The 16,628-nt window shown below is 36.9% G+C and overlaps 1 protein-coding gene across 7 annotated transcripts in view; it reads left to right on the top strand.

The window, feature by feature from the left end:
- TBC1D5 (TBC1 domain family member 5) overlaps positions 1-16,628 on the top strand; it is a 581,319-nt gene that overhangs the window by 517,735 nt on the left and 46,956 nt on the right. For all 7 annotated transcript variants that reach the window (XM_030816874.1, XM_030816879.1, XM_030816878.1 and 4 more), the window contains one exon: positions 7,601-7,764. In XM_030816874.1, the coding sequence (XP_030672734.1) occupies positions 7,601-7,764 (164 nt within the window). The remainder of the gene's footprint in view (positions 1-7,600; positions 7,765-16,628) is intronic.

Raw genomic sequence — 16,628 nt, 5'->3', positions numbered from 1 at the left:
CTCATGTTTGAACTCTCTCCTCTTTCTTCTTGAGTTCGTTCTCTGTAGCTCATTCTTCTGCCTTCCTCTTCAAGAACTCACAGGGTTAGGTTGGCCCATGATGATAACCCAAGATACTCTCTCCATCTCAACATCCTTAACCTTAATCACACCTGCAAAGTCTCTTCTGCCATGTAAGGTAACAAATTCATAGACTCTGGGAATTAAGGGCTTAGGTATTATTCTGCCTCCCATATGGTTTTTTAAAGGAAGATATGAATTATCCCAAGAAGAAGAAAATTGACCCAAGAAGAAGGAAATTGACCCAAGAAGAAGTAGAAATCCTTAATAAGGGAACAACAACAAAATCCCAAAAGTCATTACAGCAATTCCTTTAAAAAGTCACTAACGCTGGAGGGTTATAAGTCAATAATCCAAACTTAGAAGAGATGAATAAATTCAGTTGTATAAGCTTATAAAAAGATGGATTTTTTTTCATTTTGTCAAAAAGCCTTGTGAATCAAAATGCCATGGCTTCTTGATTTGTCTTTTGTTCTATGGCCTTTTAAAAGTAATTTGAAATTCAAAACTAAGCCGTCCTTTTGTTTTAGCTATCACTTTCCACCACCTCCAAGGCAATAAAAGCCACTGGCTTAAGGAGTTCCAAGGAGCAAGGAGAAAATTCATGAAAGGAAAAATTCATGGAAAAAAGGAGAAATTTATGAAAAGAACAAAGGAAAAACCTAGATTTGTAATACCTAAATTATATTCCACTATATTATCTTAGGGTAAGAAACGCTTCCTAAGCAGGACCCTAAAAATAAAAGACATAAAAGAAAAAGTAGACATACACAGAAAGGATTAATTTCCAGAATTTATAAAAAACTTTCCTGAATCAGTTTTGAAAAGTAAAATGAGCAGAGAGTTCACAAAGGACCTTAAAATGGGCTGGAAATATGTTAAAAGATACTCAGCCTCGTCTAGTTATCAGGAAGCTTTAAGCTAACATAGTGAAGTCCTCCTCTATCTGATTAACCACATAAATAGATGAGTAGATAAATATATAATGTCATGTTATATTTACATATAAACACATGTGCATACACACACACATATATAAAATATCACATCATATCCAGTCTCCACAAAGATGATAGGCCTTCAGAAATCGCAACAGATTCATAAATTGTTAAAAATCTTAAGGCAATTTGGAATTATTTATCTAAATTTAAAATGTGCATATAGTTATACATAGCAGTTCCACTCATATAATTCTACCTTGTAGAGAAATAGCCAACTGTTTGTGCCTAAAGATGTACCTTTCTAAAATGTTTATTGATGTTTTGTTTGGAACAGCTAAACATTAGAAGAAACCTAAATGACTACTCAAGAGTGTTACAGAAATTTTTTCCTCACAGCTCTTAAAAAGAGGACATATGACATAGACAAATTTCTAAGAGCAAGGTAGGTTCAGAAAGCAAGTCAGCAGAGAGAAGCACTTTTGGAGTAGCATGGCAGGGGCCCCTGAAAATCTATTCCTCCATAAAATCATAAGAACAGTGACAAAAATGATCAAAATAAACTTTTTCAGAACTCCGGAAGTTAACCAAAGGATGACAACAATCAAGGAAAACTGGCTGGATCTTAGTAAGAACAGCGAGTTTTATGGCATATTAGCTTGCCCTATTCCCGTCACCCTCTTTCCAGCCCTACAGTAGCTTTGACAACTAGTAAGTAACCTTACAACCACAGGACGATGCACAATGTATCTGGAGTACCCTAAAACTTCTATCCCCAGTGAATTGTCACCATTTGACATGTCCAGCAGCTCCCCAGAGCTCACTCATAGGGCCTTATTCAGAGCCTGCTAAGAAACCCTATCCTTAAGTGTATGTTGAAATAGTCAGTACGAATTATTAAACATCACAGCTGCCTAAGGCAGCATTACCAGTTGGAGAAAACAAAATGCTAGCCAAAAATTTAACAAGGAAAATCAGAGGCTAGCCAAAAACTGAAAAGGAAAATCTGGGGAATGAGATGTCCATAAGGGGCTTTGAAAAGCTCCAGCATATTCCTGGGATTCTAGAAGACCACACAGGTGTGCAGTATTGTGCACATGCCCAGGGAAGACTTGAGAAGGGCATAATCTCTCTACTCTTAGTGAACTTAAGGCTCTGCAGAGGCAGGAATGAAGGCTAAGAGTTGTAAACTGACTGCTGTCACAATACATACAAAGAGCCCCTGGCAAAGGCTAACAGACTTATTGGTTCAAGGCATTTAATGAAAGGAAATCTCTGTCTCTTAATGGACCACTAAGCTAACCAGGCAGAAACTTCCATGACCACACACAACAAAGAATATAGACTTCACAGAATTAATTTAATAAAGTTACTAAAACAGCAACAAATAACAGGAAAAACAAGTTCAGATGGTGGAAAAGGATCTGATTCCCAGAGTTGCCACATATTATTAAAATGTCCAGTTTTCAATAAAATTATAAGGCATGAGGAAAAAAAAACACAGGAAAATATGGCCCACACAAAGGGGAAAAAGCAGGCAATACAGACTGTGTCAGAGGAAGCCTGGACATTAAACTTACTGGATAAAGACTTTAAGTCAGCTACTGTAAATATGTCAAAGAACTGCAAGAAACCCTGTCTAAAGAACTAAAGGAATGAATGAGAATAGTGTCTCATCAAATAGAGAAGATCAGTAAAAAAATAGGGGCTTTATAAAAAGAGAATTAAATAGATATTCTGAAGTTGAAAAATACAGCAACTGAAATTTTAAAAGTTACTACAGGGGCTCAACAGCAGATTTGAGCTGACAAAGAATGAGAATTTGGAATATATGTCAACTGAAATTATCCAGTTAGAGCAACAGAAAGACAAAGAATAAAGAAAAACAAAAAGAGCCCCAAGGACCTGCAGAACACCATGAAGCATAATAACATACAGATAGTGAGAGCCTCAGAGGGACAGAAGGAAAAGAGAGGGGCAGATGGAATATTTGAAGAAATGCTGCCTGAAATATTTCACAATTTTTATGAAAAGCATTAGTACATACCTCAAAGAAGTCCAGTTAACTCCAAGCAGGATAAACTCAGAGATCTACACCTAGATACATCATAGTCAGACTGTCAAAAGCTGACAACAAAGAGAGTCTTGAAAGCAGCAATAGAAGAACAGCTCATGATATACAAGAGTTCCTCAGAGTAAGATTGACAGCTGACTTCTCATCAAAAACCAGAGAGTCAGGAAGGCAGTAGGATAACATATTCAAAGTGATGGAAAGCCAGTCAGTCTAGAATTCTATTATATATCCAATAAAACTATCCTTCAAAAAGGAAAGAGAAATTCAGACAATTACAGAAAAATAGAAACTAAGAGTATTCAATACTAGTAAACCTTCCCTATAAGACATAATAAAGAAATCCTTCAGGCTGAAATGAAAGGACACTAGACATCAGTTCAAATCCACACAAAGAAAAAGAGTTCTGATAAAGGTAGCTGTGTAGGTAAATACAAAAGATAATATAAATTTATTTTTCATAAATCTTGTATTGTTAATATGGCAGTACTACCAAACTGATCTGCATATTCACTGTAATCCCTATCTAAATCCCAGATGTCTTTTTTGGAGAAAATGGCAAACTGATCCTAAAATTCATATGGAAATGCAAAGCACCCCCAGTGGCCAAAACAATCTTGAAAGAGAACAAAGCTGGAGAACTCACATGTCTTGATTTCAAAACTTGTTATATAGTTATTTTAATCAAAACAATATGATACTGACATAAAGATCATCATATATAAATGGAACAGAGTTGAGAGTATGGTAAGTTGATATTCAACACGGATGCCAAGATTATTTATGTGGAAATAGTAGTCCTGTTTACAAATAGTTGTGGGAAAACTAGATACCCACATGCAAAAGAATGAACTTGAGCTACTTCTTCATGCTGTATACAAAAATTAACTCAAAATAAGTCATAGAATTAAATGCAGGAGTTATAACACCCTTAGAAGAAAACTTGAGTAAATCTTCATGACAGGTTAGGCAGTAGTTTCTTAGATATGACACCATGAGCACAAGCAACAAAAGAAAAAATAGATAGATGAGACTTCATCCAATTAAGCAGTTTTGGGCTTCCAAGGACACCATTAAGAAAGTGAAAAGATATACACAGAAAAGAAGAATTTCTTGCAAGTCATATGTTTGATAAGGAACTTGCACCCAGAACATATGAAGAACACTTACAACTCAAAAATAAAAAGGAACATACCCCAATTTTTAAATGGGCAAAGGATTTGAACAAACATTTCTCTGAAGAAGATGAGTGTCTAATAAGCACCTGAAAAGATGCTAAGCATCATGAGCCATTGGGAAATTGCAAATCAAAATCACAATGAGATATCATCTCACACCCACTAGGATGGCTGAAATAAAAAGATAGCTGATAGTAAGTGTTGACAAGCATGTGGAGAAATTGGAGCCCTTATACAATATCCATGAAAATGTAAAATGGTGTAGTCACTTTTGAAAACAGGCAGTTTCTCAAAATGTTAAATGCAGAGTTGCCATATTGACCCACCAGTTCCACTTCTAGATATCCATGTGAGACAAAGGGAAACAATATGTCCACATAAAAACTTAAACAGGAATGTTCATAGCAGCATTATTCATAATAGCCAAAAATGTATATAAGCTAAATGTTCATCAACTGATGAGTATATAAACCAAATGTGGTACCCGTACAATGGAATATCATTTGGCAATGAAAAGGAATGAAGTGCTAATACATGCTATAACATAGATGAACTTTTAAGCACTGTCCGAAGAGAAAGAAGCCCGTCACAGAAGACCACATACAGTATCACTCCATTTACATGACATGTCTAGAAAAGGCAAATTCATAGAGCCAGAAATAGATTGTGATTGCAGGGACTGTGGGAAGAGGGGGTATACTGGAAATAACTGCTAATGGTCATGAGTTTTCTTTTCTCAGTGATTAAGTTGTTCTAAAGTAGATAGTTTTGATGGTCACGCATCTCTGTAAATGTACTTTAAAAAACACTGAATTATGTTCTTTTAAAAGGTGAAAGTTATGACATGAATTATATCTCAAAGTGTTTTCACAGTTAATCTATTTATAAGGAAAGTGTATTCGCATATAAGTGGGATAATTTTTAAAAAAGAAAATAGGTGGTTCCTGAGATCTTTTTCGGTTCTAATATTCTAGAACCCCGTGTTATTGAGATTATTACCATGAAGAAGTATCCCTGGGAAGTTAAGGCCTGGAGTCCTGGTGGTGGGTGGGAAACATGGAGGGAGAGAAGGGAAGAAATAAAGGCCTAGGTGGAATTTTCGTAGTCTAGGCCCTTATAAGCATAGGATACTTCTAGGCCTTGGGGCCTGTTCTGTACTCTTTCCTAACTTCAGGGGTCCTTCAAGGCTCAGCTCCAATATCATGCATTACAGGTTGGATTCTTCAGGAAGCAGACCCTGAGATAGAAGTACAGAAAGTTTATTGGGGGAATAACACAGGTGAAAGGAAAAGAGGAGGGATCAGAGTTGGGCAGAGGGATGGGGACAGACCATGATGCAGATCTAACAAGTCTGCCAGTTCAAAGGGAAACTCTGCAGCCAAGATTTCCTATTAAAGGAGTCCTGTATTGACTGGAAATGGGTAGACCCTTTATTCCCAGTCACTAGCTGGGAACCGCCCTGAGAAGAGCATGATGTTAGTTCAAAACCTGAGGCAGATCCTGAACAATCTAATAGCTAAAGGCTATCAGCTAACCATCTTCCTTGAAGTCACAAGTATTTCCTTAAAGAGGGATATGTCAGCCCTCCAAATCTGCCACACTTCCTTCTGAAATGTGGCTTGACTCTCTCCTTCTATCCAAGGGAAAGGTAATAGCTCGCTCCTAAGAAATATAACATTCTTGTTAGCATTCTTGGTTTATCATTTACCTCCTTACCCCTAGGTTCTGCACTCTGGGAGGAAGAAACTTAATCTGAATCCCTAATGTTTAATGCAGAGGAAGCTGCAGTGTAATAAAATTGTCTGGAGATCAGGGACAATCAGGGACTCCCAGGTACTGGGAGTAGATAATTACTATTCTAACTATATTGTAACAACCTTTGACCCAAGATTAGAGAATGTTAGTCTAGAAAGTATCTATTATTATCTACTTGATTTTCTTCCTATCTCTGGCTGCTGCTTCTCAGTCAGCCTTGCTGCTTTCTTGTGATATCTCTGACTTTTAAATTGTAACATTTCCAAGGGGCCAATCTGTGGGCCTAAATCCTTTTTCTCTCTATCCCTTCTCCGTTGATAACCTCATGTTTAAATACAGTCTCTATGGTACTGACTTCAAATGTATATCTCTAGCTCACATCTCTCCCCTAAAATCCAGACTCATTTCCCACTGCTTATGTGACATCTCTGTTTGGATATCTGACTAGGCATCATAGACTCAGCAGGTCTAAAACTAAACTGCTGATTTATTCCTAAAACCTGCTTCCCTTCACTCTTCCTGACCTCAGTAAATAGCTGCTCCATCATTCTTCTTGCTTAGGCCAAAAATTGGAAGTTAAGCTTGACTCTTTTCTTTCTCTCATACTCCTAATGGGTTCTTCCGTAAATCCAGTCAGTTTTGTCCAAAATGTGACCACCTCTCACCACCAAGTTATGATCATTCTGAGTACTCACATTTTTGCGTTAGCAAAAATTCGTTCCTCTGCTTTTGCCTGTGTTTCCCCTGACTCACCCCCGCTTGCCCATCTCTGATTCTGTTCTCAATACAACAGCCAGAGCAGTCCTTTTAAAATGTAAGTCAAATGTCACTCCTCTCCTCAAACCCTCTAATGACATCCCATAGCTTCCCTTCTCAGAATAAAACTAATCAAAATCATCTACAAATCCCTACCTGTTCTGATTCCCCTGCTTGCTCTCAAACCTCATCTCTCACCCTTCTCCTCTTCGCTCTTAGCTCTAACCATACTGGTCACTTTGTGATCTCTTTGAACACACGAAGATCCTGCATTAGGGCCTTAGTACTTGCTGTTCTTGCATATTTTCTGCAAAGCGGGTACTTCACCTTCTTCAGGATTTTGCTAAAATGTTAATGTTCCTGAATTTTCTGTGACACCTTCCCTTACCAGAGGGAAGAGGAGAGATGCTTTTTTGAAAAACTTTGGCCAAAGATTTGGATTTTGTAATCTTGCTAATGTAAAGTGCAGTATAATAGATTCTGGTTTCAGTAATTAAGGGATTATTCCATTAGTGAAGAAAAACCCAGTCATTTAACCATTGTTTACTGAAACTTTGATTTTTTTTTTTTTTTAGTTCTTTTTATATGTGTGCAATGCTTGGATAATCACAGTATAAAAAACATAGAAAACTATAGTGGTAGATACCTTCACTGTTTTTTTAAAAACTAGTGGCTATTCTGATACATAAAAATGCCTGCATTTTAATACTCCATAGTGTCATTATGTTGATAGTATCAACCTAGTGGTATCATAATTGATCATCATTTATTAAAAACAGTAGATTCAATAGCTTAGTGAAAGAGTCTGGTGTTTCATTATTTCTACTTAATTTTTCTTACAGGGCAAAGTTCTAAAAACATCAGTTCATCTCCAAGCGTTGAGAGTTTGCCTGGAGGAAGAGAATTCACTGGCTCTCCACCTTCATCTGCTACTAAAAAAGATTCCTTTTTTAGCAACATCTCACGTTCCCGCTCACACAGCAAAACTATGGGCAGAAAAGAATCTGTAAGTATTTAAGGACAGTTTTCTCTTCATTCTTCATTTTCCTCTCTAGAGTGCTGCATTTATGAAAGCTCTGTTAGTGCCCAGTTTTATAAAGCTCTTAAAACTTTTATGGACTACAAGGAATTATTTTATCAAAAGTATTTTATTATTATACTTTAGTAATATTTTAAGGCTGTAGCCTATATTACACTGGAAAAAAAAAAGTAGCATCATTTTAAAATAAGTTGAATCTTTCCTAAATCCCAGTCCTTTTTTTCTCTACAAATGCCTTTTTGTCAAAGCCTGTGTTTTCTTATAAAATTTAACAGATAAATGATGGAACTTCAAACAAACCAAGGTGTTTTTTCCATTTTAAATATTTCTTGAAAATTAAAAATAATTGATTTACCATTTAAAAAACTATACAAACTACATTTAAATTATATTTTGATACTCTGTAAAATTCTTTTTTTTTTTTTTTTTTTTTTGAGACAGTCTCAATCTTGGCTCACTGCAGCCTCCACCTCCTGGGTTTAAGCGATTCTTATGCCTCCTGAGAAGCTGGGATTACAGGTGTGTGCCACCATGCCTGGCTAATATGTGAATTTTTATTGGAGACAGGGTTTTGCCATATTGGCCAGGCTGCTCTGGAACTCTTGGGCTCAAGTGATCTGCCCGCCTTGGCCTTCCAAAGTGCCGGGATTACAGACATGAGCCACTGCGTCCAGCGCAGTGTATATAAAATTATATACATATATATAAAATGTATATAAAATTCTTTATATACATTTCTCAAAAGGATATAGCTAAGGCATATCCACTGCTTTAAAAACTTGGTTGTGTCTGAAATTATTATAAGCCAACTTCACGTTTAACCACATTTTATAACAGCCATGTATAGCTTAACAACAGTGATACATTCAGAGGAATGTGTTATTACGCAATTTCATCATAGTGCAAACATCATAGAGTGTACTTATACAAACTAGATGGTACCGCCCACTACACATCTAAGCTGTATGGTATAGTCTGTTACTCCTAGGCTACAAACCTGTATAGCATGGTACTGTACTGAATACTGTAGGCAGTTATAACACATGGTAAGTATTTTTGTATCTAAACCTATAAAAGGTACAGAAAAATATAAGGTAAGGTATACAGGAAAAAAAATGGTACACCTGTCTGGGGCACTTACGAATGGAGCTTGGAAGTGGCTCTGGGCTAATAAATGAGTGAGCAGTGAGTGAATGTGAAGGCCTAGGATTATTGTGCACTACTACAGACTTTATAACACTGTACACTTAGGCTACACTAAATTTATTTAAACGATAGTTCTTTCTTCAAAATAATCTTACCTTACTATAACTTTATGAACTTTTATTTTTTTAATTTTTGATTCTTTTGTAATAACACTTAGCTCAAAACAAACACATTTTATAGCTGTACAAAAATGCTTTTTTAGTATCTTTATTCTGTAGCTTTTTTCTATTTTTAAATTTTTTTATTTTACTTTTTAAGCTTTTTTGTTAAAAACGGAGACGCACATTAGGCTAGGCCTAACCAGGGTCAGGATCATCAGTATCATTGTTTCCACCTCCATGTTTTGTCCCCCTGGAGGGTCTTTGGGGGCAGTGACGCTCATGGAGCCCTCACTCCTGTGGTAACAATGCCTTCTTCTGGAATACTTCCTGAAGGACCTGCCTGACACTGTTTTAAAGTTAACTCTTTTATGTATATGTAACTAGAAGTACATTATAAAATAATGATAAAAAGTATAGTATAGTAAATACATAAACCAGTAACACAGTCGATTATTATCCTTCATTGTACATAATTGTATGTGCCATACTTACATATGACTGGCAGCACAGTAGGCTGGCATTACCACAAACAATCCATTGCACTATGACATTATGACAGCTATGATGTCACTAGACAATAGAATTTTTTAGCTCCATTATAGTCTTATGGGACCACCATCATATGTGTGGTCTGTCATTGATCGAAACATCATTATGTGGCACATGACTGTAGTTTAACACCTAATATCTTAATAAGAACTCATCTGCCCAGTGGAAGAGGATGCCAAGGTAATACAGAAAAGGATCTAGCTATAGCTGAAATTATACTAAATTAGAAAAACAAACAACCTTTGAGAGATAATTATTTAAGATACATAGAATATTATGTTCTCTATCTGTGTGACTTTGTATGTCTTGGGGCAAGACACTCAGCTTCTGGCGTTTTAACCACCTTATCTGCAAATTAAACATTTTTGCTCTTTGAAGAGTTTACTACCTGCCCTCTTAGGGATCCCTTCAACATGTAGGAACTGTGATTCTGTAGTATATAAAAGAGCAGAGAGGAACTTTAGTTTAAACCTGGCACCTTTAGTGCAAGCATTTAGCTCTGTTCCCTCCTTAAATTCCACTGCAGGGACAACAAGGGCAGTTAAAGATAAACCCTCAAAGAATAAGAAAACAAAAGAAAAAACAGTAGCAATAAAATATTGTTACTTGGAAAACAGATAACAAGTGACAACGAAGCAACCTAAGAAAGCTGAACCTTAAGTCAGCGGTAGGCAAAAAACAAAGCAGCAGCTTGACTTACACTGTAAAATTCTCCAGAAGCTCAGGAGCTGCAAGTAAAGATGAAGGTAGAACTGAAGACATGACAACTGGTCAGAAGCTTCTGAAAGAGGAATTAGATTCCCTTCCCTATGTCAGCAAAAGACTGAAAGTTTAATTCTCTGAAAAGTGTACAAAATGTCTATGGTCTGAGAGATCAGGCACATTCCAATGTGAACCACCCTACTGGAAAAGGGATAATGAATATACTTAAATGCTAGATTTGAGACCCCAGGCCTCCGCCACTTGCTTTCCAGAGTACCAGTATGTATAGCCCTTCAGGCAGGAGATTTGGAAGGGTTTTCTCTAGGCGAAAGACACGTATACACAGCTATAAACATACTCACCCTAGGGGTGCTCCAAGAAAACAGCCAGTTACTTTTTAGTGGACCCCACCATTAACGAGCTCCATCCAAACACAGAACTTCCTCTTAGCTTTTTAGTTCATACTATTTTATATGAACAAGACAGCCAAGGATCACCAGACACTTGAAGAGAGGATTTGATAATGAAAGACAAAAACAGAAAAAAGCAACTGGGAGGAAACAGGCTGTGCAGAACAAGAAAACAAAAATCATATTTTAATAGATTTTTCTGTTCTCTAAATGTTATATTTTTCTAATGTGATACCTTTTCAAATGTATACATTATTCTAAAATGTAAAACTCAGTGGAAGAGTTGGAAGAGAAAGTTGAGGAAATCTCCCCTGAAAATAGAATATAAAACAAATAGAAGAGGGAAAAAAAATAAGAAAATTAGAGAACTGGCCCAGAAATTTTTAAAAATAGGAGTTTCAGAGTGAACAGAGAAAATAAAAGGAAATGTCAAAAATACAATTTGAGAAATTTTTCCATTAATAAAATAACTGAGTTTTAAGGTAGGAAAAGTCCAGACTGACCCACACAAGAAAAAACAAACCTACACTCAGATGTATTACTGAAAAAGTTCAGAAATCTGCAAACAAAAGAATTTTACTGACTTGTAGAGTTGGAAAAGAAAGATTCTAACAAAGAATGAGGAATTAAAATAGCCACAGACTTCTCAGTAGCAACACCAAAAGCAAGACAATGGAGCGATACTTTGAAAGTTCTGAGAAATGCCTGGGCGTGATGGCTCACACCTGTAATTCCAGCACTTTGGGAGGCTGAGGCAGGTGGATCACCTGAGGTCAGGAGTTCAAGACCAGCCTGACCAACGTGGTGAAACCCCATCACTACTAAAAATACAGAAATTAGCCAGGCATGGTGGTGGGTGCCTGTAGTCCCAGCTACTCAGGAGGCTGAGGCAGGAGAATCACTTGAACCCAGGAGGTGGAGGTTGAATTGAGCCAAGATCGCGCCACTACACTCAGGCCTGGGCGACAGGGCAAGAATCTGTCTCAAAAAAGAAAAAAAAAGTTCTGAGAAAAAATTATTTCTAACCTAGATTCAACATCTGGCTAAACTAGTAGTTAATTTTGAGCGTAAAATAAAGCCATGTTTAGACATTAAAGATTCAAAAAAATGATTCTCACGTACCCTGGGAATCCACTGGAGGATATGCTGTACAAAAATGAGGACATAAACTAAGGAGGAGGAATCTGAGAACTAGGAAATAGAGGATCTAAAGCAAAACAAAAAGATCCCCAGAATGATAATGTTTATAGATCCGAAGACTATGGCACTGCTAAATAGCAGACCCAGAAAGTAGTAGCAAGCCCAGGTTGGAGCAAGTTGGAAGGTTCCAGAAAGATTTATTCAAAAAAGATAAAATTGAAAGAATGACTAATATATTTTAACAAATTAAGAGATTTATACAACTAGGCATGAGTTTGGGTGATAACTTTGTAAAAGCTAAACTAACCCCAAAAAAGGACAATTGGTAACACCAAAGGAAAACAAAGTATGTGTAGGAAAAGAAAGAAAGGTTATGATAAACCTTATAACTGAGCTGGGATTAGAATTTACATAGACATTATAATGTAAGCCTATTGAATATGAATCTAATGAGAATCACACTATACCTGTTGAGAAGATGGGGCGTGGGAACTATGTGCTTGCATGAAGAGAGGAGGGAGCAGGTTATCTTCCATAGTGGGAAATCAGGGGATAATACTCTCAAGAGAAATCAAGAAGTGGCTAGATAAGTTAGAGATAAAGACCAGCTGTGGTGGCTCACGCCTGTAATCCCAACACTTAGGGAGGCTGAGTCAGGAGCATTGCTTGAGTCCAGGAGTTCGAGACCAGCCTGAGCAACATAGTGAGACCTGTCTTTACAAAAAAAAGTTTTTTTTTAATTAGCCAAGTGTGGTGGCATGCAACGGTAGTCCCAGCCACTCGGGAGACCGAAGTAAAAGGATCACTTGAGTCTGGGAGATCAAGGCTGCAGTGAGCAGTGATTGTGCCACTGCACTCCAGCATGGGATGCAGAGCCAGAGCTTATCTTAGATGGACTAGATAGATACATAGATACATAGATGATATAGAGGTGAAAAAAACAAAATGGGTAAAAAGAATTTAAAGTGGTTGTTTCTGGGAAGCAAGAAGTGGAGGGTGGGGTTGTGGGAACTGTTCTTCATAACAAGAACAGTTGTATAAAGCACCATTTCATTGTATTGACCATTTCACTCTATTAACACTTGTATAAGTGTTACATATATAACTTAGATTAAAAACAACAACTAAAAATTACAACAAAGTAGAATGTATTGGCATAATAAATTAGAAGAGATTATCTGCCTGTGCAAAGAACGTGTCTATGAAGAACCAGAGTAAGAGAATAACAAATGAGAAAGGCATATGGAGACAGGTTTCATTTGCATTATCATATTTTGGTGGCATATGGATTAGTCTGCAACACCAATTAATTGCTTTTCTTTATGATGATACTTTAACTTAAAACTGAGAAGTTGACTAAAAATAGAAATAAAGTAAGTCTAACTCTCTACATAGACCTGCTGTGAACCAAGAGACAGAATGCAAGTAATCATTCAAAATTTAGTATATTTGCTAACTTTGGGGAAGGAAGTAGGCAGAAATTTTTAAGATAAATAAGCTCATCGTTTTCCAAGTAATAGTTCTATCTTATTATTTTATTAAATAGTGTGTTAAGTCAGTACACTTTGCCAGTTCTTGCCCATTCTGGGCACTTATTCGGATTGCGCCTCCTTGTCCCTATGATCTGTCAGAATCATGTGACTAGTTCTCTCTACTGCGTTGTGACTGAATATATATGTATTGTCACTGCAAGACCATCCACAGCTCTCTTTCCCTCTGACACCATGAACAGAATCTCCCTGATAACTCATGATAGACATGAAGTATGAGTGAGAAATCAGCTTTTGCTGATCTAAGCTTCTAAGCTTCCAACAGTGCACAGTTGGAAAATGCTTAGGCCCATAGCCGGGACTCATTCTCCCATGGGAGCCGCCTGCTGCCACTACAGTGGTCCCAGGACACCAGAGCCTATGACTGGGTACCTACCATACATATGGGTCCAATTTGCTTTCGTTTCCAGGCCAGTGTCATGTGATACAGCGATATTCCATATCCTCAAAAAAGTTCAAGATAGCTTTTCACTTTAATTTCTTACACAAACCAGTGGGCAGAAATGAAAGCAAAGACATCTCTTGGTTTGGGTCTCTTGTCCCTTGAACTATATGATGATACCTTTCAGATTTGAAGACTCAGTTCATCTTTTAAAGTGGTTCAGGGTCAAGAAACTGTTGATGTTAATTGCCAAAATGGTTGTAGAAAGAGACATAAAACCTAAAATAATCTAGTAGTAGCTATCAGTCTAAGCACGGTAAAATCTGCTTGTAATGGTTTTGAGAAATGATTGTCAAAATCTATATAGGTATGACATATCCTGGACAAGCATCATATAGTGTGTTGTAGAACTTGTTTTCTCTTAATATTGCCTTTTTATGTATCATACATACCCTTTCTATAATCCACAGCCTATCTTCTTTAGATAAAAAAAGAAGTATCACATTTACCCCTGTTAATGCCCTTGATTTGGCCATATAATGAAAGAGGGCAAGATTCAGCTTAGTCTTTAAAGAGGTAACAATTAAGCCTTGTGCCAGATTTTTATAAAAGATATCATTATACTTCTTTACTGAAATGTGAAAACTAGTAGAAAGTTTTAAAATTGACCTCACTTCGTTATTATTAGTACTATTATTTTGAGGATTGGTATTGTTTTGTCTTGAAGAGAAAATAAAACGTTTTGATACTTTTAATTTTATGCTTTATTTTACATGATATTATAAATGACATCCAATACTTATCTTTCTAGAAGTCTATTTTTAGGTGGCCATTCTTCCGTTAAATAAATTTTTACTTGTTTTAGCACTGTTAGTCATGTTCTATGACTGTTGCCAAATCATTTTCGAAGAATATCTTTGCTAAGGTTAAAGTATACAAAAAATAGAGTATAAGAAAAATTCTCAGCCTAGGCAACATAGTGAGACCCCATGTCTACAAAAAATTTAACAAAAAAATTAGCTGGGCATAGTGGCATGCACCTGTAGTCCCAGCTACTGGGGAGGCTGAGGTGTGAGGATCACTTGAGCCCAGGAGTTCAAGTCTGCAGTGAGCTATGATTGTGCCACTGCACTCCAGCCTGGGCAGCAGAGCCAAGCCCCTGTCTCAATAAACAAATAAAAAGAAAAACTCGAAAACTGACTTGTCTATGTGAATAAGTTATAATATTTAAGCACACCAGCCAACTAGAAGTATTTTTGTTAATTTCCTGATAAACTGCGTGATACTTTGGTATGATTTGTAATAATTATAATACATACCAGCCTTCAAAGATCTGAAAGTATCCATGGTTCAGAATCCTCTCTAAACCACAGGAAATCAAAAAGGTCTGAGCTGAAAGTCTCTGCATAAAACAGAATGCATAATGAGATACTCCCTTACCTGAAGGCTCACAGCACTGCAGGGGGGTGACCATCCTGTGTCTTTATGACCCCTGTGACCCCTGTATGCATTCGTCATTGCCCTTTGGTAGTTTGAACATATACTATGGTCATACAAATATAATTTATTTTTGTATTATTCATCTATTCTTTATCATGACAAAATACCAAAAAGTGTCAGATAAATGAAAACGAATTTGAAAGCAGACTCTTACTTCTAGAAAACTGGAGAATTGCCTAACCTATTTCAGGCCATGATCTAGAAATTATAATTTAAGACATTATATCTGTTTAGGAAATATAAGAGAGCAATCCTAATAAGGATGCTTAGAGTGAAATTGGAAGGGGGAAAAGTAATTAAACTAAATTAAAATATCTCATCCACATGAGATGCATAATATGATTAAATACCATATGAACAGCAAAGACAGTAAACAAAATGGTGTTAGATGACAGACCACCATGGGCTGTGTTGGTGAGAGATAGATCTGAACCACTGATGTATTTCTTCTTCCATTGAATACAACCATTATTTTCCCTTAGGAAAATAGCTTCCTAGGACAGGTAGTAGTGGTGGATATTGAGCAGGCAGTCAACAATACCTTCTATAGGAGTTCTCTTCTCCCTCACATCCCCTGACACATCCAAAATAGTTAGAATTGTATCAAGTTGCTTTGGGTAAAAATAAGAGGAAGTAGTATATCAAATGAAATTTGTTATTATTTCATATAACAAGAGTCCTGAAATAGGTCTACGATTGGATTATTCAGCTGTTGAGTAGCATCACCATCTTTCCACTCTGCCATCCTTAGTGTGGTGGTTTTATCTTCAACTTGCTCTCATCATGTTCTCTCAAGCGGGCTGACACAGCCAATTATATCACACACACGTGCATGCACACCCCTTCTAGAGAAATCTACTTGGGAATTCCCCAGCAGGATTTTCCTTCCCATATCACTGACCAGAATTAAATTCCATGCCCACTTCTTAACCAATCTCTGGTAAGGAGAAGGGTTACAAGAGGCTCATGACAGAGGACCAGTAGTTGGGGGGATGTGATGAGGCAGCCAACAATTTGATAGGTAAATTACCCTTGAAGTATTAATTGCCAAAATGGTTTATTTAATCCTTTCCTGAAGGATTTGCATTTGAAAAGAGCCAGTTCTGCTGTCATCAGTCGTATTTTACTGGCAGATTTTCAGGCAACTGGAGTTAAATTGGTGGTTTGAAGGGAGAAATTGAGCAGAGCAGCCTTCCCAGAAGACTAGAATTTTCCTAGTTATCTGACTTTCTTTTCAGTCAGTGACGTATACTTCCTGGGAGAACATGTTATGTGGAAAGCATTGACTTCA

Source organism: Nomascus leucogenys, chromosome 8 (genome assembly GCF_006542625.1).
Source record: "Nomascus leucogenys isolate Asia chromosome 8, Asia_NLE_v1, whole genome shotgun sequence".
NCBI lineage: Eukaryota > Metazoa > Chordata > Mammalia > Primates > Hylobatidae > Nomascus > Nomascus leucogenys.
Note: the sequence above shows the minus strand (reverse complement) of the source record. Positions and strands in the feature narration are given on the sequence as shown.